Source organism: Leptodactylus fuscus, chromosome 1 (genome assembly GCF_031893055.1).
Source record: "Leptodactylus fuscus isolate aLepFus1 chromosome 1, aLepFus1.hap2, whole genome shotgun sequence".
In the NCBI taxonomy this organism is placed as follows: Eukaryota; Metazoa; Chordata; class Amphibia; order Anura; family Leptodactylidae; genus Leptodactylus; species Leptodactylus fuscus.
This window is the reverse complement of record NC_134265.1, coordinates 50,702,910-50,727,181: the sequence shown is the minus strand read 5'-3', so window position 1 is coordinate 50,727,181 and position 24,272 is coordinate 50,702,910. Positions and strand designations below refer to the sequence as shown.

General features: G+C 44.8%; 1 protein-coding gene across 1 annotated transcript in view; it reads right to left on the bottom strand.

Annotated features, from left to right (window-relative positions):
• Window positions 1–226: 226 nt before the first annotated feature.
• The window catches only part of ARSB (arylsulfatase B), a 99,467-nt gene continuing 75,421 nt past the window's right edge, over window positions 227–24,272 (bottom strand). Inside the window, exons 7-8 of the mRNA XM_075270158.1 lie at window positions 5,930–6,061; window positions 227–1,895 (exon numbers count right to left, since the gene is read on the bottom strand). Of these exons, the coding sequence (XP_075126259.1) occupies window positions 1,630–1,895; window positions 5,930–6,061 (398 nt within the window). The 3' untranslated portion in view covers window positions 227–1,629. The remainder of the gene's footprint in view (window positions 1,896–5,929; window positions 6,062–24,272) is intronic.

The following is a 24,272-nucleotide window of genomic DNA, read 5'->3' as shown; positions in this document are numbered from 1 at the left end:
ACGGTAAGTTGAATCTGCAGCAAAACCCGCATATAACACATGTAGATTTGGAGAAAAATAATCTAATTGATTACTCTTAATAAGTACAAGTCACATATGAGTAATACACAAATTTATTTTCAATATCCTTCGATAATCTGGTAAACAAATCATCAGATTTTCACATTACAAATATTTCAAAATTTCAAATATTTCAAAATAAATCTTTTAAAAGGGAACCTGTGATGTTGAACTTGGAGAGTGACCTGAGAGCACCCTGGTATAGAGCAATAGATCGATATACAGATGTAGCAGAGTAAACCTGAACTTCTGCAATTGGTTAAACTGCTGCAGTGACATATTAGAAAACAATGAAAAATCACTGAAAAATGTTTTTTTCCAATTACATTTCATTATTTGTTGTTACCTTCTGTAAGGCTGGGTTAACATCTGCGTGGAAGTCACCATGGCGAGAAATGTCCTGGACGTATGAAAACCGTGTCTGTGTGTAACCGCTGTTTTAACAGTCTGGCTCTCCGTTGGAACCCGACCGGAAGCCATTCCAAAAATGTGGGTCAATTCTGCTATATCTGTATATGGGGGAATTTATTAGGACTGGTGTTTTCTACATCAGAATAGCGCTGGAGTGGGGTACACAGAATTTATTTGGAGGTGGTGTAGATGTCAGCTATCATTTATGAAAGTTTGCTGGAGTAAATTATAATAAATAGGTGCTGCCCCCTCCCCGAAGGGTCAGCCACTTTTCAGTAGCGAAGTCAGTGAGAAAAGGTAGAAAGTCACAATTTGTGTAAATTGCTAATTTTTAGAAAAAATGTGCATCAATTGATAAATTTTCCTTTTAGTTTATTTTGGGAAAGTCGAGTGGTTGGTCTTCAGTGATTGACAAAAAACCATATACCCACCCACTACACATAGGGCTGTCAATTTCTGATAGGACCAGCTACTGGACTCCTAAGTCTGGAATGAGCAGGGATTACACTGAAGAAAACAGAAGTTATACAGAATTTCTCCTAAAATAAGACTATATATCAATCCACTCAGCTCCTTCAGCTCTATAATCTGCAGATACGACCGTACATTCAATGTGAAAGGTTCCCTTTAAGGTCTTCAGTAAATCTGTAGAACACAAAGACTGTGCTGTGAGCTTCAGGCTGCAAAACTTTAGGACTTTCTGGTCAACCAGAACATATATATACAAAATTGTCAACAAAAAAAACAATACAATGCCAACATGTTTCCAACCCAAGCCTGGGACCTTCATCAGTCATATTGGCTAACACTACTATCATTCCTGGCATACTGCCAGCTACTACCACTAATGCCAACTACCGTAACATTATTGTGCCGCAGTGACCATATTGTTCAGTGCTGGACCCCATCAAATGCATAAGGCTTAGATTATGGCTCTCATGCTACAAGATGTGACCTCAACTCAGATTTCACATACACCTATATGGAGTCTTCCCACGTGCTATCATTACGTATGGTGGGTACATCCTGATTTGGATTCCTGGAGCATAAGGGACATTATAACAATTTATTCAGCCAAACAGCCTCTATGTCTCATCTCATAAAAAGAGAATTTACTTCTGATTTTATCATAGGTGTATCTTATCTTCCTGTAAAACATCACTCCCAGGGGCCCCAGACACCGGTAGCTTGAGGGTCACATCTGGGATCATCATCTGGATAATAGACTGGAACAGAATGATTGTTGTAGTACTCCAGACGGGACAGGAGCGCCTTCACCACTTCAGGATGTTTGTCTGACAAATCCTGCTTCTCTTCAGGATCATTGACAATATCAAACAACCACAGATTCTTGCTCGAAGACTCGGATGACGGGAAATCGTGGATGTCTGAGGAACTCGGAGGAGGAAACCAGCGATCACAACCTGCACAAAAAGAACAAGTAGCTGACTTATATATAATATACTTTAAGTTTACGGTGTCATGTCGTGGGGTACATTACGTAGATACTACACTAAGGCTACAGGCACACGCTCCATGGTAATATGGCACGGACAGCACATGGATGACATCTGCTTGCCTCCTGTGCCTCAACGGACTCATTCACTTCATCTAGTGAGCCTAGACCAAAAAACTGACCAGTAATATGACCTGTCCTGAATTTTCCCCAGGCTCACTGTCGCATACATGGGTCTGTGATAATACACGGACATGTATAAGGGGCCACAAAGACAAATGGGTCAGTGTACTAGCTGTGAATTTTTTTTCCCCTGGAAACTAAGCCAATAGCCGGAGTGACGTTAACCCTGGTTCACATCTGCTTTCGGGCCATTCCGTTCAGCGGAAACTACACGGACCCCATCATAGTCTATGGAGTCCACAGGTTTCCTTCGGTAACCGCTTTTTATACGTATACGTTTCCATTTCAGGGGGTCCCCAAGTGGACTCCCCGAACGGAAACCTGAACGCAGATGTGAATAGGGCCTGATACCTGATAGTCTACAAAAGCACCAGATATATCCTCCAGGATTAGTCACTGTGATAAACCTGGCACATTTTAAGATGGTCTACTCTACATTTCTCATATTTTTAGACAGTATTAATACGCTGTCTTTCTTTAGACTACTTCATTTTATTATTATTATTATTATTATTTTTTTTTTAAACAGAACTCTGACATTCATTACCTAGCCTTAGGATAGGTCATTATATTGGTGGGTGTCCGACACTTTGTACCCCACTGAACAGCTTGTTTGAAAAGACCACTGCATTCAGAGAAGTGCTGCGTCGTCCTCGCGGCTCACCAAGCACAGCATCGTGCATTGTATTGTGCCTGTGCTTTGTATTGCAGCTCAGTCCCATTCATTCTAATGGGACTGAGTTGAAAACAGGCCATGTGACTGATGAAGTGGTGATCACTTATATTCATTGCTCCTTAGCTCTGTAGTACTGCACATACTAAGGTTAGGTGAAGAATACACTCATTCAACGAGCGTATCATTCCCTTTACTGAACTACAGAAAGGATCTTTCGGCTGGTCATGTGATCAGCAGACTGTGCCACAGAAGCACACACTAGCAGCAAGTCCCTGATTTCTATGTAAGTCTATGAGAGCGTAACATTCAGACTCTCATGGCTGATTTGAGAACTGGCAGGTTAGTTTTTTAATCACATGACAAGCCACAGGACCTATTTGAAGGCTGAACAAAGTGAATGAAGCACCCAAATGAATGAATGAATGAATTGTGCTTTACTTTATATAAGTATGCCTTGTATTACGTGGTCGAAAAGTAACAAATATTGCCGGAGGGGAGCTTTAATATCAAATATTGGTCTTGCTATCTGGTTTACCAATCCACAAGCTACATAACATAACATCAGTTTCGTAGTATATTCATTCCCATAAAAGTAACGCAAAAAGCGCCTGCCACTACTGTTTTTTGGATACCTGTGAATTTTATGAAGCTGTAATATGGCGGCCATAGAAGTAAATACAGTAACATGGAGATATTGATGCTTCTAAAGAGGAACGTCATTGTATCGCAGTGTCGTATAGAGACTGTATAAACCTATATGGATAAGGTGATATATGGAGCGCCTATGGATCTGTAGTACTCGATGTTCCTACATAGAGGCCTGTGCATGATGCCTAAGGTTATGTTCACACATTCAGGATTTGCCTATTGAAATACATTATATGCTAAGAAAACTCCCAATATATATATCATTTCATGGAGCTGCTCAGTATATCTTCTTTCTTGTTTTATATACTATGGAGTTCCATAGCACTTAATGCCACTGTACACAGTAATATATGCTGGAGCCTTCCGCTGGAGATATACATCAGGAAATCCTCCCAAATCCTCCAATGCAAGGCAATAATGAAGTGTGAACAGAGCCTAACCCTGCTAATTTGCTATTGTTTATCTGGGAAAGAAATTCACTAGTGACAAGGCAATGTATATAGCAGCTCTCCAGGACAAGGTCCAGCCCAAATCTCAGCTTCCTGAACCTAACTGGAGGTAGAGGTTTGCGCTCCCTGCATTAAAAACTAAGGAGTTGGGGATTTAATTCATATATTTAGATAGAAGACGACTGTAAAGAAGACAAAGCCACAGAACTCAGCAAAGACAAAACCATTGTACAGAACTGAAATTTTCTCCTTACAATCTAAATATTTGGGATTTAACTGAGACGTCTTCAGGGCAAACTCATTTTGCTGAGCAAACGTTGCAGACATTTGACGTTACTGTGGAATATATTGCTTCAACACCAAGGAATGTAAATCTCCATAAATAATGAAGAGCGACCTGGAGCGGGGGAAAGGCGCTTTGTACTATAGGGAACCAGCTTTTCATGGCACATTTCATAGTGTTTATGTCATGGCACAAAAAAAGGGAAGTAAAATAAATACTATTGACTTCCTAAAATGTGGCCTTTATAAATCACAGAAGTCTGGACGCTGAAGGTGACATACAGTAGTGGAAATTCCAAGTGTCAGATTTACATTAGTATTCAAGGAAACTGCCATGTGAGAAAGTCTCTAAGTCATAGCAATAAGCCACCAGCTAGACTTCTCCCCCCACCAAAATACCGTAGGGGTAAAGTGCATCGGTAAAGTGATGTCTATTGAATTAACTTCTTGAATAAAAAGAACCTACCATTTTCTGTTCTCATCTCTTATGCAGGCATATGTGTCTCCATGGCAATAGACTACAAAGAAACCCTGGGTAGTCTGTCCTGTACTCAGACCTCCTTTAAAGTACATGAGTCTTCTTGCTGACATACATTCAGTAGTTGAATAGGAAAAAAGACACAGACAGTAGAGAATGTATAGGCCCCAAACACAGTACAGCAAAGCCAGTGAAGTCCACCAACTTTAGTAGGACTGGTTGATGTTTTTATGCATGCAAGGCCTGGTTCACATCTGCGTTCGGTATTCCGATTGGTGACCCCCCCCCCAAACAGAATTCTGAACGCATTGACAAGAGGTGAGCAGTGAAAGTACACGGACCCCATAGACTATAATAGGGTCCATGTGCTTTCTCCTTACGGAGAGAAAAGTACTTCATGATCTGCTTTTCTCTCTGCATGACTTGTGCGGACACTGCACAGAAAGCACACGGACCCCATTATAGTCTATGGGGTCCGTGTGCTTTCATTGCTCACCGCTTGTCAATGCTTTTGGTATTCCATTCGGGGGGGCCCCAAGCGGACTCCGCGAACCGAATACCGAACATGGACGTGAACCAAGCCTCAAGGCCTCCCCACTAACCACAAACAGGTGATGTTGGAGGAAAGAAGGATTGGGCATATTGATTTTCAACTCCAATTCTTTTTCTAAGAGGAGATAAGCCATTACCAGCGGTGTTGGGTAGCAGTATACTCGCCTCTCCCCATTAAAGTGTAACTAAAGTTTCAGAAAACATTGGATTTTCTGGCAGCACATTTTATAATGCTTGAGATATGGCTTGAGGTGACCCTCGCCAACCCTCATTTTCTCTGCATTTCACACATCCAGTACACTGGACTCAATGAAAATCAAGAACAGCTCTCAATAGAGAAGCAATGCAGGATTTCACAGAAAGGAGCAAACATTTGCTAATAAATTATATTACAAAATTTATTACTGACACAAATACTGGCAGAAAATCAAAAGTTGTTTGAAAGTTTAGTTACAAATAAGAATATGTTAAGAAAACATGAGATCTGTCCATGTCTATTGGTTAGGGGGGTCCTAAATACAGTATATGCCATCACACTGCTATATGATCAAATACAGTAGGTTTCAGTGACCATGATGGCTCATTGTATAGGACATGTTTATTCCATACATTCTGAGAGCCTTGATACAATGAAATGACATCAATGTAAAGAATATCAGTATCCTTGCTACAAGGGTTAATAGCGTTCAGAGTCTCTGGGGCGTCTATGACTTAGTAATAGAGATGAGACTTACCTGGATATCCAGTGAGTAGTTTCCATTTCCCGGATCGAATTGCGGCATGAACTGATATATTGAACAAGGAATTTGCCCATTCAGTATGACTGCTGCGGGATACGGGGCTTCTCGTCTCATTATTTGTGTGGCCTGTGAGGAAACAAATAGTGTTATATAACCAAATACTATTCTATCCTGTAACCCTAACACCCTACGGCTACATCAGTCACTAGTCTGTAGCTCATCTTTACCATACAGCTTATAGCAGTGATCTGTACCCTGTGCTGTCCCAGGTGGTGAAACTACTACAACTCCCAGCATGCCCTTACAGTCTAGGTCTATGGATTCATATCAATCTGGATAATCAAAATCTGCATCATGTTATCTACCTTATAGCATACTCATAACTAGAAGTAAGATGTCTCCTTTAAGGGGTTTACCCATCTGGAAAAGCTGTAATGTGCAGATTGGTACAGACCTGACTCCTGAGGCCCCCACTTTTCAAGTTAATGGGGGATGTTTGGTCTCATTGTGAGTGGATCAGTGGTTGGGCAATGTCCAACTCCATTGATTTCAATGGCAGATCTTCAGTGCTTGACCACTGCTCCATTCAAAATAGGTGACAAAACTCCCCCATTCTCTCGATTCATGGGGATCTGAGTTGTCAGTCCCCCACTGATCTGCCAGTTATACTCTATTATGTGGATATGGTATTACTTACCCATATGGGGATACCCCTGTAAGACTCCCCACACTATGATGCCCCCTTAGTTCCTTGTACACACCATGATATGTCCTTACAGCTTACCTACACAATATAATGCCCCCATAGTGTCTGCACACAGAATGATGCCAACACAGCACCTCACTGCACAACACGATGCCCCCTAGTCCCGGAGTATAGGGGAGATTGTGTATACATGCAACCTTCTCCTCTGGTGTACATGGGAGTAAAACTTAGGGTATTCCCCATACAATACTATACTTCCATCTATTTCCATAGCACATATCATGAGTTTGTGATTTTATAGTGTCCTTACACACCAGACACATCAGATCAATACAATGCAATAAGGAAGCATACTGGAGATAAGGAGCAGTGATAACTCCAAGGGTCACGATCTGCAGTGACAATTCAGAAAGCTCTAGAGAGAAGGAAGGAAGGAAGTCATTACTGACAGAAGGGATGGCACAGGACAGGAGATTTTCTCTGGAAATTAAGAAAAGTCATGTAAAGGTAGATAACAGTACTAGAGAAGATAGCGGTGCTGACCTCTAATCCGATCAGGAACAATCCTATACATAATAGACAAATATCCGGACAGGATTAAATATCCCCACGACTAATGTATTTACCAGTTTACAGATTATAATCTAAATGTACGCCACATGTACACTTTATGTGGAACATGTAGCAGGCACTGCCGAGGGTGAAGGTAGCCATCATGTGTATAGTAACATGTAGATGGGATTCAGGGCATTGTTACTCCACTCTTGCCCATGGTCCTCAGTTGAGGCTTTGGGTCCCCCATTTAATATTGTTCCTGCATTGGTTGGGCTGGAAGTGAAGTGATTCAAGTGATCACAAGTTGGGTACTGGTGACTTGGCCACACCAGTCACCTGAGCCACATCACATCTGACCTGACCACTGTAGGCATGGAATGTTACGGGGGACCAGATCCTGCAACAGAGGTACAGGGGTAGGTGAGTATCCCCCTTATTTTGTTATTTTATCCCACCCATGGCCATCTGTGGGATTTCCAGTTTGATTGGAAAACTCCTTTAAGCAACAAATGCTATGGCTATGCCCCTGTGTTCTTTAGTGAGTTTTTGTCACACACCCGCTCCGACCAAGGGTTTCCCCTGGACACTTGCCTTGTATTGTGGCCCTGCGAGGCCTTTATTATTGTTTTTGGGGCGTATTTTTCTCTCCTCTGTTGTTCTGCATTTGTTTTTGTATGATTATTCCTTTTTGAAAATTTTCTAATAAAAATCGATTACACCTAAAATAAATCTGTTTGCCGCTATCAAATGTTCTGATAGTCCTTATAAACTTGGCGCCATGAGAATAGTCAGTGTTTTTAGTATATAAACAGAGCGTCTGAGATCCTCATGCATTTTTATGGCACGAGTTAAAAGACTATAGTCGCCTTCAATGAACATGTTATTTGAAGGCCACAAGAATCAGATATCTCAATGAGAAGTGTTTTGGGTGTATGGCTTGCCTCTGCTCTGTGGTCACAGCGCTGGACGCAGATTGCTGGCTTTTAGAAATCGGCTGGGATGTGGTCTATATGTATAGTTAAAGGACAAATCATGGCCTGAAGTAATCTCCAAATAGTTAACATACGAGAGCTAAAGAACCTCCTTTTCTAATATTAGTAACAAGCTGACATGTGAAATACAACCCTATAATTCATTGCGTATGACTTATACGTCTTTGGATACACAGTAACATAATTGTGATGTGCGTGATTGATAGAAGTAATTTTCTGAGATTGAAAGACAATGTACATAGGATTTTCTCCTCCCATCTTGGAATATTCCAGTAATAGTAATAATGGAGAGGAGTATGGACATTACTTGGGGTTTTCTAAGAGTTTGAGTCACCCACAGGGGTGTACACAGTCAGTAAGGTCACTATTTCCCACAAACAATCATATATGGGCCCACTAAACTTAAATGTCTAGTCACCCTCCTCAGCAGGCCTGGGCACTTCCTATGGGTCTTTGAGTGCCTTCTCATCATCTCTATTGTTTGGCCATTGGGCCATGTACGTACACAATAGCCTTCGCTGCCTAGAGTGTTTTTTTTTTTTGTAGTAAGGAAAATCTTGATGGAAATATGAAGGGGACTCTGAATAACACCAAATCCGTTATCAAAAAAAGTTTCAGAAACTGGTAATTCAGTTCATGCAAAAATAAAGGCCTCAATCCATGGATTTCAACGGGGCTGGGCGACCATATAACGAAAATCAAATGATTGACATTAAAGAGTTTTTCTGGCCCCAAATGGATTTTTGGATACTGATGACCTATCCACAGGATTGGTCAATGGTATCTGACCTGCGGGGATCTAACACCCAGACCCCGCACGAATCCGCCTTCCTCCAGCCTACAGCAATGAACAGGGAGTGAAAAAGTCTGTAATAGGACCAGTGCAGCAGCCCCGCTCACTGTAGTTTCCATTAGAAGCAAAAGGATCAATTATGTTAAATTTCAACATTTCCAACCCCTTTTTTCTGAAGGGAGTTAACCTCCCTCCAGGAGTGTCCTACTGCAACTTATTCCTGTCTCCTTATTCAGAAAACATACATGTTCTGTTAAACCTTAGTACACATTCATCATGTCTGCTTTTCTTTGCTATATCTGGCTGAGAGGCAGCTTGCTGTAATGGGAAACCTCCTGCAGTAGTCAATCGGGCAAACATGGACAGAATTTGGAGGAAATGATCCCCGTTTTCTCCGTCTGATTGTAGTAGGTGATCGGTGCAGCTCTTACCCGCTCTCCGTCTCTCTGACTTTTCGGTTTTTAGTGCTCTTCTAAGGTTACCTCTTTGTTTTTCGCTGCATTGCCATTTGAGGATAATTTGGGAGCCTCCATACAGTCACACAGTTATCTCCTCCTAAGTATCTACATCTCAACACCAGTTATGAATTATTGAACAAACGGGAGTTATTTTTTTCCTTTTCCGCCATCTAACTAAAGAGACATTTTGTGACCTTTTGAAACTTTATGGTTATAATGAATTTTATGCCGAGCCCTGTGACTGTCTGTAACTTTATTGAAATAAATAAAAAGTGAAGAATAGGACTGACCTTCATCTTTTAAGAGGTAATAGGATCCTGCATCTGAGCGATTGATGAGGCTTTGGCCATTATTCTGGACTTGGTGAAATGATTCGGATTATAAATATATATAAAAACAGACTATTTTACCCTAAGTAATTGTGCAGTAAAACCTGGGGCCTCTGTGGATTTACGTTCTAAGACAAATGATCGTTGGAGAAATTTTACTGGAGGTACAAACATAGTATATAATTTCGCTTATGGATGCTGTCAGCTGCTTTATAACAACATGTGTCTCTGTCATCGAGACTGGGTGGGTCCAGAATGCGGTCATTTATGGCTAAAGGTCTCATTTGGTGGTCAGGCTAAACTAGCAGTGTGCAGCTGTAATTGTCCTCTTTGAAGTTGTAGACTATAAAGAAAGTTATGAAGGCTGCTGTAAGTCCGACACACATATCAACCTGTATGTAAGATACAACATGAGATACTTTAACCTCGTATCTGAGCTGTCGCTCAGCGTTGCAGAATTACATGTGTTTTGTGCTCGACATTGCTGCTCATAACTATATATTCTGAATGTACACAATCTTATAGGGTTACATCTTATCGTTTAAAAAAAAATTGCTCCAAATAAATATATAGCAATGTAAATCTATGGTATTCCAGAATTATTTACATAAGTAAAATTGTGTTGTCAGACTGAAGTTCATTATGCCCACTAAATGAAATAATTCTGGGGCCTACCTTCCAACAACCTCTAGGATAGGAGGACACAACTACTCTTAGTAAAGGTCCAATGACCGCATTCTACCAGCAAGTAAAGATCCGAGCTGAACAGGTCCAGTATTTATGGGATTTTTCAAATACAAAGGCGCCTCTGACTATAAGAAACACCCCAGGTTTAGACACAAAAAATTAGGAAAAAATATCGTATAACATGGAATTATACTATGCGGGGGACAACTATCAGAGCATTATACTGTGTGCGGAGGGGCACCAATGTGGCATTATAATGTGTGCGGGGGCATTAAAGAGCATTATACTGTGTATGGGGGCACTGAGGAGCATTATACTGTGGATGTGGGCAGAGGAGCATTATACTGTGAGTGGGGGCACTGAGGAGCATTATACTGTGAGTGGGGGCACTGAGGAGCATTATACTGTGGATGTGGGCAGAGGAGCATTATACTGTGAGTGGGGGCACTGAGGAGCATTATACTGTGGATGGGGGCACTGAGGAGCATTATACTGTGGATGTGGGCACTGAGGAGCATTATACTGTGAGTGGGGGCACTGAGGAGCATTATACTGTGGATGTGGGCAGAGGAGCATTATACTGTGAGTGGGGGCACTGAGGAGCATTATACTGTGGATGGGGGCACTGAGGAGCATTATACTGTGGATGGGGGCACTGAGGAGCATTATACTGTGGATGTGGGCACTGAGGAGCATTATACTGTGAGTGGGGGCACTGAGGAGCATTATACTGTGGATGGGGGCACTGAGGAGCATTATACTGTGAGTGGGGGCACTGAGGAGCATTATACTGTGAGTGGGGGCACTGAGGAGCATTATACTGTGGATGGGGGCACTGAGGAGCATTATACTGTGGATGTGGGCACTGAGGAGCATTATACTGTGAGTGGGGGCACTGAGGAGCATTATACTGTGGATGGGGGCACTGAGGAGCATTATACTGTGGATGGGGGCACTGAGGAGCATTATACTGTGGATGGGGGCACTGAGGAGCATTATACTGTGGATGTGGGCACTGAGGAGCATTATACTGTGAGTGGGGGCACTGAGGAGCATTATACTGTGAGTGGGGGCACTGAGGAACATTATACTGTGGATGGGGGCACTGAGGAGCATTATACTGTGAGTGGGGGCACTGAGGAGCATTATACTGTGAGTGGGGGCACTGAGGAGCATTATACTGTGGATGTGGGCACTGAGGAGCATTATACTGTGAGTGGGGGCACTGAGGAGCATTATACTGTGGATGTGGGCACTGAGGAGCATTATACTGTGAGTGGGGGCACTGAGGAGCATTATACTGTGAGTGGGGGCACTGAGGAGCATTATACTGTGGATGGGGGCACTGAGGAGCATTATACCATGGATGGGGGCACTGAGGAGCATTATACTGCGAGTGGGGGCATTGAGGAGCATTATACTGTGGGTGGGGGCACTAAGGAGCATTATACTGTGAGTGGGGGCACTGAGGAGCATTATACCATGGATGGGGGCACCGAGGAGCATTATACCGTGGGTGGGGGCACTGAGGAGCATTATACCGTGGATGGGGGCACTGAGGAGCATTATACTGTGGATGGGGGGCACTGAGAAGCATTATACTGCGAGTGGGGGCACTGAGGAACATTATACTGTAGGTGGGGGCACGGAGGAGCATTATACTGTGAGTGGGGGCACTGAGGAGCATTATACTGTGAGTGGGGGCACTGAGGAGCATTATACTGTGGATGGGGGCACTGAGGAGCATTATACCATGGATGGGGGCACTGAGGAGCATTATACTGTGAGTGGGGGCATTGAGGAGCATTATACTGTGGGTAGGGGCACTAAGGAGCATTATACTGTGAGTGGGGGCACTGAGGAGCATTATACCATGGATGGGGGCACCGAGGAGCATTATACCGTGGGTGGGGGCACTGAGGAGCATTATACCGTGGATGGGGGCACTGAGGAGCATTATACTGTGTATGGGGGCACTGAGGAGCATTATACTGTGGATGTGGGCAGAGGAGCATTATACTGTGAGTGGGGGCACTGAGGAGCATTATACTGTGGATGGGGGCACTGAGGAGCATTATACTGTGGATGTGGGCACTGAGGAGCATTATACTGTGAGTGGGGGCACTGAGGAGCATTATACTGTGGATGGGGGCACTGAGGAGCATTATACTGTGAGTGGGGGCACTGAGGAGCATTATACTGTGAGTGGGGGCACTGAGGAGCATTATACTGTGGATGGGGGCACTGAGGAGCATTATACTGTGGATGTGGGCACTGAGGAGCATTATACTGTGAGTGGGGGCACTGAGGAGCATTATACTGTGGATGGGGGCACTGAGGAGCATTATACTGTGGATGGGGGCACTGAGGAGCATTATACTGTGGATGGGGGCACTGAGGAGCATTATACTGTGGATGTGGGCACTGAGGAGCATTATACTGTGAGTGGGGGCACTGAGGAGCATTATACTGTGAGTGGGGGCACTGAGGAACATTATACTGTGGATGGGGGCACTGAGGAGCATTATACTGTGAGTGGGGGCACTGAGGAGCATTATACTGTGAGTGGGGGCACTGAGGAGCATTATACTGTGGATGTGGGCACTGAGGAGCATTATACTGTGAGTGGGGGCACTGAGGAGCATTATACTGTGGATGTGGGCACTGAGGAGCATTATACTGTGAGTGGGGGCACTGAGGAGCATTATACTGTGAGTGGGGGCACTGAGGAGCATTATACTGTGGATGGGGGCACTGAGGAGCATTATACCATGGATGGGGGCACTGAGGAGCATTATACTGCGAGTGGGGGCATTGAGGAGCATTATACTGTGGGTGGGGGCACTAAGGAGCATTATACTGTGAGTGGGGGCACTGAGGAGCATTATACCATGGATGGGGGCACCGAGGAGCATTATACCGTGGGTGGGGGCACTGAGGAGCATTATACCGTGGATGGGGGCACTGAGGAGCATTATACTGTGGATGGGGGGCACTGAGAAGCATTATACTGCGAGTGGGGGCACTGAGGAACATTATACTGTAGGTGGGGGCACGGAGGTGCATTATACTGTGAGTGGGGGCACTGAGGAGCATTATACTGTGAGTGGGGGCACTGAGGAGCATTATACTGTGGATGGGGGCACTGAGGAGCATTATACCATGGATGGGGGCACTGAGGAGCATTATACTGTGAGTGGGGGCATTGAGGAGCATTATACTGTGGGTAGGGGCACTAAGGAGCATTATACTGTGAGTGGGGGCACTGAGGAGCATTATACCATGGATGGGGGCACCGAGGAGCATTATACCGTGGGTGGGGGCACTGAGGAGCATTATACCGTGGATGGGGGCACTGAGGAGCATTATACTGTGGATGGGGGGCACTGAGAAGCATTATACTGCGAGTGGGGGCACTGAGGAACATTATACTGTAGGTGGGGGCACTGAGGAGCATTATACTGTGAGTGGGTGCACTGAGGAGCATTATACTGTGAGTGGGGGCACTGAGGAGCATTATACTGTGGATGGGGGCACTGAGGAGCATTATACTGTGGATGGGGGCACTGAGGAGCATTATACTGTGAGTGGGGGCACTGAGGAGCATTATACTGTGAGTGGGGGCACTGAGGAGCATTATACCGTGGATGGGGACACTGAGGAGCATTATACTGTGAGTGGGGGCACTGAGGAACATTATACTGTGGGTGGGGGCACTGATGAGCATTATACTGTGAGTGGGGGCACTGAGGAGCAATATACTGTGGATGGGGGCACTGAGGAGCATTATACTGTGAGTGCGGGCACTGAGGAACATTATACTGTGGGTGGAGGCACTAAGGAGCATTATACTGTGGATGGGGGCACTGATGAGCATTATACTGTGAGTGGGGACACTGAGGAGCATTATACTGTGAGTGGGGGCACTGAGGAGCATTATACTGTGGGTGGGGGCACTGAGGAGCATTATACTGTGGATGGGGCACTGAGGAATATTATACTGTGGATGGGGGCACTGAGGAGCATTATACTGTGAGTGGGGGCACTGAGGAGCATTATACTGTGGTTGGGGGCACTGAGGAGCATTATACTGTGGATGGGGGCACTGAGGAGCATTATACTGTGAGTGGGGGCACTGAGGAACATTATACTGTGGGTGGAGGCACTAAGGAGCATTATACTGTGGATGGGGGCACTGATGAGCATTATACTGTGAGTGGGGACACTGAGGAGCATTATACTGTGAGTGGGGGCACTGAGGAGCATTATACTGTGAGTGGGGACACTGAGGAGCATTATACTGTGAGTGGGGGCACTGAGGAGCATTATACTGTGAGTGGGGGCACTGAGGAGCATTATACTGTGAGTGGGGGCACTGAGGAGCATTATACTGTGGATGGGGGCACTGAGGAGCATTATACTGTGGATGGGGGCACTGAGGAGCATTATACTGTGGATGGGGGCACTGAGGAGCATTATACTGTGGATGTGGGCACTGAGGAGCATTATACTGTGAGTGGGGGCACTGAGGAGCATTATACTGTGAGTGGGGGCACTGAGGAACATTATACTGTGGATGGGGGCACTGAGGAGCATTATACTGTGAGTGGGGGCACTGAGGAGCATTATACTGTGAGTGGGGGCACTGAGGAGCATTATACTGTGGATGTGGGCACTGAGGAGCATTATACTGTGAGTGGGGGCACTGAGGAGCATTATACTGTGGATGTGGGCACTGAGGAGCATTATACTGTGAGTGGGGGCACTGAGGAGCATTATACTGTGAGTGGGGGCACTGAGGAGCATTATACTGTGGGTGGGGGCACTGAGGAGCATTATACTGTGGATGGGGCACTGAGGAATATTATACTGTGGATGGGGGCACTGAGGAGCATTATACTGTGAGTGGGGGCACTGAGGAGCATTATACTGTGGTTGGGGGCACTGAGGAGCATTATACTGTGGATGGGGGCACTGAGGAGCATTATACTGTGAGTGGGGGCACTGAGGAACATTATACTGTGGGTGGAGGCACTAAGGAGCATTATACTGTGGATGGGGGCACTGATGAGCATTATACTGTGAGTGGGGACACTGAGGAGCATTATACTGTGAGTGGGGGCACTGAGGAGCATTATACTGTGAGTGGGGACACTGAGGAGCATTATACTGTGAGTGGGGGCACTGAGGAGCATTATACTGTGAGTGGGGGCACTGAGGAGCATTATACTGTGGGTGGGGGCACTGAGGAGCATTATACTGTGGATGGGGCACTGAGGAATATTATACTGTGGATGGGGCACTGAGGAGCATTATACTGTGAGTGGGGGCACTGAGGAGCATTATACTGTGGTTGGGGGCACTGAGGAGCAATATACTGTGGATGGGGGCACTGAGGAGCATTATACTGTGAGTGGGGGCACTGAGGAACATTATACTGTGGGTGGAGGCACTAAGGAGCATTATACTGTGGATGGGGGCACTGATGAGCATTATACTGTGAGTGGGGACACTGAGGAGCGTTATACTGTGAGTGGGGGCACTGAGGTGCATTATACTGTGAGTGGGGATACTGAGGAGCATTATACTGTGAGTGGGGGCACTGAGGAGCATTATACTGTGGATTGGGGCAGTGAGGAGCATTATACTGTGAGTGGGGGCACTGAGGTGCATTATACTGTGGATTGGGGCAGTGAGGAGCGTTATACTGTGAGTGGGGGCACTGAGGAGCATTATACCGTGGATGGGGCCACTGAGGAGCATTATACTGTGGATTGGGGCAGTGAGGAGCATTATACTGTGGATTGGGGCAGTGAGGAGCATTATACTGTGGATTGGGGCAGTGAGGAGCATTATACTGTGGATTGGGGCAGTGAGGAGCATTATACTGTGGATTGGGGCAGTGAGGAGCATTATACTGTGGATGGGGGCACTAAGGAACTTCTTAGAGAAAACGTCTTCCATAAGGATTTTAATGGACAATGCTACACTGCCACAATGTTTCATTCATACAGAACAGAACCAATCATAAAAACACAAACATAATATACCTACCAAACTATTGTATAAACATACAAAATGCATCTGTAATACGGTGATGTGTATGAGCCTCATAGTGACTCACCCTGATAGCACAGTGTTCACACAGGCCATGGTCAGCACACATGTTTTTTGTCACCATTCATGGTTTCAGAAACAATCAAAGAGTTGATCAAGAAATATCAAACTATTTATCATTTTAGGAAAATTGTTATATCTATGGCCAGCTTTACACACAAAGAACAGATGTTCTTCTGTAGTCTTGTGGTTTATTCGAACCATAAAAAGGAAGATTTTGGGGAACAGAAAAGAAAAGCTCACTGTACTAAAAGGAGAGGTCATTCAATGGTAGAATGTATTATGGAGGATAATTCATTTCCAAATTTTTTACATCCCTGCAAAATGGAAATCCCTTCTTTCCAAAAATGAGCTTGTTCATCCCCTTAAAAGGAACTCAATCTATTAACATGGCAATAGAAATGAAGCTTTTAGGATGTGTGAGCTTGGAGCTCCACTAATACCTGCAACACTAGAGGAGCCGCAACATCCAGGACAACCGCACCTAAACATCTGCCCACTGCAAAGCTATTTCTAAAACTAAGATTTCTTTGTAACACGGACTAACTGACATGTTCCAAATGTGAAGTGAAGGGTTTCCAAATGTCTATGTGCCACAAACATGACTGGGAGGCGAGATAGGTAAAGTATATAACCATCATTTGGGGAGGAGAGGGGAACACGTTATAGGTACAAGGTGGAGTGGCTATACTAATGGTTAGAGGAATGAGTGGAAGGACATTCATTTAACAGCCCATTTTAGCCAAATCTGTACCAGTCTCTAGTGGCTAGTAAAGATATTAGAGACTGGTGAGCAAAGGGGGTAACTGGGATAGTTAAGTTAATAATTGTTAGTTTGGCAGCCTTTATATTGAACTAAAGCAACCTAGGTGGGAAAGACGGACAACAACCCTTACTTAAAGGGTATGACTGATATCCTGCTCCTCTTCCTCTTCTCAGGTCGCGACATCATATCCATTAGTCACATGGCCATGCTTTAGGAATGGGACAGAACTGCAAAACCGAGCACAACCACCATACAACGTACAGCTCTATGCTTGGTAAAGCTGGGTTCAAAACTGTGTCAGACTCTTTGTGACTACCAGACAATCACCGTATGAAAAACTGCTGCAAGTCCAACTGTTTAGTCCAGTGGTTTCAGTTTAAAAGAAGGGACACCCAACAATCCTATTTTAGTCAATGGACTCTTGTGGGCACCTATGGTACCCCACTGTTTTAATGGTCTGTTGTTCTGTTTCTCTGACGGAACAGAACAATGGACATGGGGTGCAGATGTGAACATAGCTTAAGTAGTGAATTGCCACAGCAATCAATATCATAGTCCTGGACATCCCCTTTAAGTACCAGGAGAGTTTGTCCTACCCCTGCTCACAAATAGTGGTGTTCATCATAGATCAGTCATTGTATGGCTATATAACATTACAGAAATACAGGATACACCACTGCACCTTGTGAATGACCTTTGAAGGTAGTAAGAACAGAGGGACATCTTATTATTTAAACAGCGGTATAGAAATACATAGCATTTTCGATAATCCCTCACCCCCCAGAATAAAAGGTCCATTGTAAGAAATCCGCAATTTCCCATTTAGCAATTTCTCATCATGTCAGGCGTTTTCTGCTGTGAAGAGGGAATGTAAAATATCCTGCACAAACATGTCTCGCAGCAGGATGGGGTGAGAGCTGCCCCGCTCTTCTGTCCCTCAGTTATTTGTCTAACCTAATAAAGTTGTCAGATTTAAACAAGTAAGTATTATTTTAATTTATGACGTCCCAACATTGTGCGCCATAGTAGGCGATAGCGGGGATGGGACAGTATGTGAAAGGCAGAGAAGAATTATACATGAAATATATTGCTACATTTATTACATATATTATTTCATTATAAACATAGCAAAGGGCACAAAAACTTTTGTATTGTACATAGTTAGGCTGCTTATGGTTTTCTTCTATGCTGGTGAGTTTTATAGACAGTTTTACACATGTGTATCATAGCTCCATAAAGGTGCCAGGCGTGTAAATACCGCCATAGCAGCCGTAGTAGGAGCTATGGGGCCTGTGAACTTAGGGGGCCCGGACAGCTGGATAACAGGCCCCCCCGCACAGTAAGGGTCCCTCGATCAGGCATCTATACAGTAAGGCCCTTACCTTGGGCCTGTAACAGGGGTCCTCACTGCATGTAGCAGGGGCACTTACTGCATGGGGGCCTGTGATAGGGACAGTATACTGTATGGGTCTAATAAATGCAATATATTGCATGAGGCCAATGAAATGATCAGTAAAGAGGGCATTACACTGTGTTGGCACCAGTAAAGGGGGTGATATACTGTGCGCAGAGTGCGGGGACCCCAGTCAAAAGCTATGGGGTGCCATCTTTCCTAGTTACGCTTCTGGCAGGTGCCATATATCTAGTCCCAAGGACAGGATCAGATCCCATCAAATAAGACCAGAAAAGCTCTTACCAAAATCTTCTTTGGCAAATCTCCTCGGCCACTAGGGTAGCTGATACTTTACATGTGACTTGTTCACTTTATATACTGGTCAAGTCGGGAAAGGGGAGTGACATTAAGTTCTCAGGTCACAAGAAATATGCATGGTGGGGACAAAATGGTGGCTCACTGGTTAGCACTGCAGCCTTGCAGCGCTGGAGTCCTGTGTTCGAATCCTGCAAGGACAACATTTGCAAGGAGTTTGTATGTTCTCCCTGTGTTTGTGTGGATTTCCTCCCATACTCCAAATACATATTGATAGGAAAAAAATATACATTTTGAGCCCTATATGGGGCTCACAATCTACATAAAAAAATACGCCTGGCGGGTATGGGTACACTCAGAAGGTGCTTGGCACTATTTTGCCCCATTCTCCCTAAAAACCCAACCCAAATATTGACAAGCATGGCCTAGATCTATACAGAGCATGCACATGTCCATTATTAATGAAGTCATTGTGCACACAAGAATTAATATCAATGAGGTTGAATAGGTAATTTTGGAAATAAGAATAGATCCTGGTGGTAAAGAAGTTGTCCCCAAAGTCAGCTGTAACTTAGGTTGGGGCTCCGAGGCTGTGCCCATCACAGAATCCTCTAATATATCAGTATGCACAACTCAAACACAATTGTCCCTACAAACAGCTTCCTGTACCCCTGTGAATACGTCTCGAGGGTGCTATAAACGATTGCGCATATCTGCTCCCAATCCTCAATGGTATTAAACATTAAAGTAAAATATTTTCTTTCCATCCTAAGATGAGAAAACGTATAAAAACAGCATCTTCAAAGTGTCCTTTAAATTGAATATGTACAGAAAAGGGCGGACTACAATTACCTACAGGCTTTGATGGTTCCCTGTGGATAAAATACTATTTTTCATTTCAAAGGGTCCGGCCCCATTGGCAGCTGCAGGTCATTAAATTCTTCTTACAGGTTTAGTAATAGGGCTGATGCTAGGCTTCTACAAAGCAAACTCATCTGGTAGATGTAAATATAGACTCACTCGTAGTCTTGAAGATTACAGACTAGAAGGCTGAAAACTAGTTTTAAATTAGCTGGTTAAAAAATAAGCTATAAATATCGAGTGACGAACGCGCAGACAATTTCACTCGATGGCCGGCTATTGGACTTGCCTTGGTGGTCTCGCGTCTTCAGATTCTGTCTAATCACAAACAGCTCTTTTAATATAGGAACCCCTGCTAGTTTTTCTCATAGACACTGTCTGACTTTCTCCTTGAGACGGCCAAATGCCGACCATTCATGAATGGTAATGGATGGACCACGTCCACCACAATGAGAGCCGACGCTTTTTATGGCCTTTCTGTTCTGGCACCAAGTAAGGGTATCTTAAGAAGTGGACCACACACATCTGTTTCTACCTCAAGGATGCCTTGTGTAGACGGATGTAAACCTGTAATTCTCTACGCAAATCTTTGTTGACTGCTTTGCTTTCTTGGTACTAGGTGCAAATCAGACTGCCATCCATTCTGTTCAAGGGATTTTCTATATACAGTATGGAGCAAAAGGTTTGGAAGGTGTATAAAAATACTGTAAATATCCACAAGGAGAAGTGTTAATAGTTTATTTTTGTCAATTAAAGAAAATTAAATAAATGAACTAGAGAGAACTCTAAATCCCATCAATATCTGTGTGAGCTTTGCCCTTTGTCTTCCATCACTTCTTCTCGGTACTTGCCGACAGTTTTTGAAGGAACTCAGCAGGTAGGTTGTTCCCGCCATCTTGGAGAACTAAGAACAGATCTTCTGTGGATGTAGGCTTGCTCCAATCCTTCTGTCTCTTCATGTAATCCAAGACAGACTGGATGATGTTGAGATCAGGGCTCTGTGGTGGCCATATCACCACTTCCAGGACTCCTCTAGGTCTCACCAAAAATTTATGGAATTTAGATTGTTCTCTTGTTTACGTCATTCATTCCATTTTGTTAATCGATAAACTATTAATACTTCTATTGTGGAAGACAGTCTTACTTTGCATCATTTTTTTTTGGAAGGAGGAGATTTATGAAGCCGAGTAATACTTATTTTAATTGTTTAGTCAATTCAACCCCCTTACTAATTTTTTTATCCTGCTGGAAAACCTCTGTAAAGTGATGGCACTCAATGTTACTGTCTTTCGAGGAATCCTTTGCTAGATTCCAACAAACCCAATGGTATTAGGAAACCTTAGGTGGTTGAGAAATGCTGATGATGAATGGTGCAAGGACCCTAAAGCAGTTTGGCTCGATATCCTCATTTAACACACATCAGATTTTGTAATTCTCCAATACCTCGGTGATGGCACTGCAGGGAAGGTGAAAATTTGCTGCCAGGTTCTGCCAAATATTTCATCTTATTGCTGGGGGTCACAGCAGCAGTACACATTGGGGGAAATTTATCATGAGGGGAATGCTTATAGTCAGTTTTTCTGGAGTCTGCACTGCCATAATTCGAGCCAAATTCATTAAGTGTTACATAAGGTTTCATAAATGAGGTGAATCCACAAGTCTAAGTCTATATTCACAGAATTGTGGAGCATATCAGCTGTCAAAAACATGCATATTTTGCCTCCGCTGGGTCTTATTTTCAAAGAAACCTCACAGACAGAGACATGACACAGGGGAGCTGTGTAAAAATAACAAAAACACTTATCACATCTCCTGGGCATCCAAACAATCCCCAATGTCCTCTTCGGGGCTCTTCTATCGAGTAACTGATGTCACGTTCCCCTGGAGTCACTGTTGGGCTTCAGCAGTCACGTTGGACATGCTGATGTCATGACATCACACTCCCCATGTGACCACAGAGACCCAATCACAAGCCCCAGCGGTGATTCCTGGGGCGCCTGGCATCATTTGGAGGCCTGAAGAAGACACTGGAGACAGCAGAACACAGCAAGGAAGTCCAGAGAAGGTGAGGCAAAGTGAGTATAAGCATTTGTCATTTTTACTCACCTCCCCTGGACCTCTGATTATATACTCTGGGATGTCCTCAATAATGGCACCTAAACTAACCGGAGGGCCAAACCTTATGAATATTCATTGAAATTTTAGGCTTCCAGAGCACATTATACTGCGTGGAGGAGGCTCTTGGGAGCAATGCATACTGTGTGAGGCCACTGTGGGGCATTTTACTGTTGGGGTGCTCTTGGCAGAATATTATACTGAGTGGGGCTACGTCGGAGCATTATACTGGGGGCCTTTGGGGAGAATATTATACAGTGTGGGACCACTGTGGAGCATTATAATATGGAGGGGTCTGAGGAGAATATTATATTGTGTAGGGCCATTGTTGAGCATTATAATTTGGAGCTGCTGTGGTGAGCATACTATACTGTGTAGGGCCATTGTGAAGTGTAATACTTTGTGTGTGTGTGTGTGTGGGGGGGGGACATATTATACTGTATGGGGCTCCTTCACTATTATGCCATCTGCTTTATAGCAGCCATGTGACATTATTACAGGCTGTACTTACATTGCACAGTTATTATAAAACAGGTACTGGGCAATGTAAATAGTCACGGTGCTTGCAAAAGCACAATTGTCCCTTCAAACAGCTGATCAGCAGGGATTCTGGGGTCCCCACTTTTCTCTTAGCTCACTTAGACTGTTAGGAACCCCGCAGATCAGCTGTTTCACCAGAGTACGCAGCATCAAGTATTGTTTATATGGCGGGCGCTGCGCTGCTCACCCACCATATTCATGATAACCGCAGTTGTGGATACTATCAGGGCCGGCGTCAGCGCACGGCATAGTCGGGCAAGTGCCGGGGCCCACAGAGCCTCTGGGGGCCCCCCGGCACTTGCCCGCCCCAGCACTTGCCTGTCCTGATATCAGCTCATCGGCGTCCGACGGACGCCGATGAGCTGAATTAAATGCATAGGCGATTAAAGCAGGAACTGTGATCTCAGCTCCTGCTTTAAAGCTGCGGCCCGGCTTGCGTGTGTAGGCGCGATGACGTCATCACATCGCGCTTACACACGCATGCCGGGCCACACAGCTCCTGCTTTAATCGCGTATGTGAATGGAGTGAGAGAGAGGAGCGTCGGGGGAACGATGGGAGGTGAGTGTAAGTGTTTGTCTTTGTGAAGGGGAGGGGGGGAACGGCATGACACTGGGGAAGATGAAGGGGGTGGGGAGAGAACGGCATGAAACTGGGGACAGAGATGGAGGGGGCCCAATGAAACTGGGGGGCAAATGGAGGGGGGAACGACATGACACTGGGGAAGATGAAGGGGGTGAGGAGAGAACGGCATGAAACTGGGGACAGAGATGGAGGGGGCCCAATGAAACTGGGGGGCAAATGGAGGGGGGGGGGGGAACGGCATGACACTGGGGAAGATGGGGGGGTGGAACAGCATGACTCTGGGGCAGAGACGGGGGACATGAAACTGGGCAGATGAAGGGGGAGAACGTGATGAAACTGGGGGCAGAGATGGAGAGGGGGACATGAAACTGGGGGCAGAGGAAGGATGTGTATGAAACGGGGAGAGATGGAGGGGGGGCATATAATTTACGGGTGACTGTAGGAGGATCATACTGTGTGGGAGCACATGATAAATTAATGAGAATGGGCGGAGTCAACATAAGTGGGTGGAGCCAAATTTGCCGCGGCGCGCAGAGCACATTTTGGCCCTCTTTCTACTCTTTAAAAATTGGGAGGTATGGCATTGGTGACGCCACACTCCTGCGTGACGTCACTCGCTTCATCTGCGACGCACAGTGTCTCGACTCCCCCGCCTCCTTTACAAGGGGGCCCACTGAGGCTCTGTCGCCCAAGGGCCCATAAAAACCTGGAGCCGGCCCTGGATACTATGGTGGTATCCATTTCAAGTATCTGAGATACCTCTGCAGTAACCATAATCGTTGCTATCAAGAATATGCTGTAGGGGCACTGGGGCCCACAAGGCTTTGGTTGCACCACAGCTCACAGACTTTAGTCTATTGAGTGATCCATGAAAATGGACCGAGGTAGCACATGTTATATATTCTGAACACACTGTCAAAAAAACGGACACATGAATAGAGAGGATGTAACCAATGTGTTCTAAAACCGCTCTATGATGGCCTTTACACTACCATTAGTGGCCTTCTTGTGAATATATCCTAATACTTCTATCCTGAGACTCCACTGTCAATGCCACCATCTTACTTCAGTGAGAGTATGCCTATTTTTGTGACTCTTTTACAACGTCACATTTGATAAATCAGATA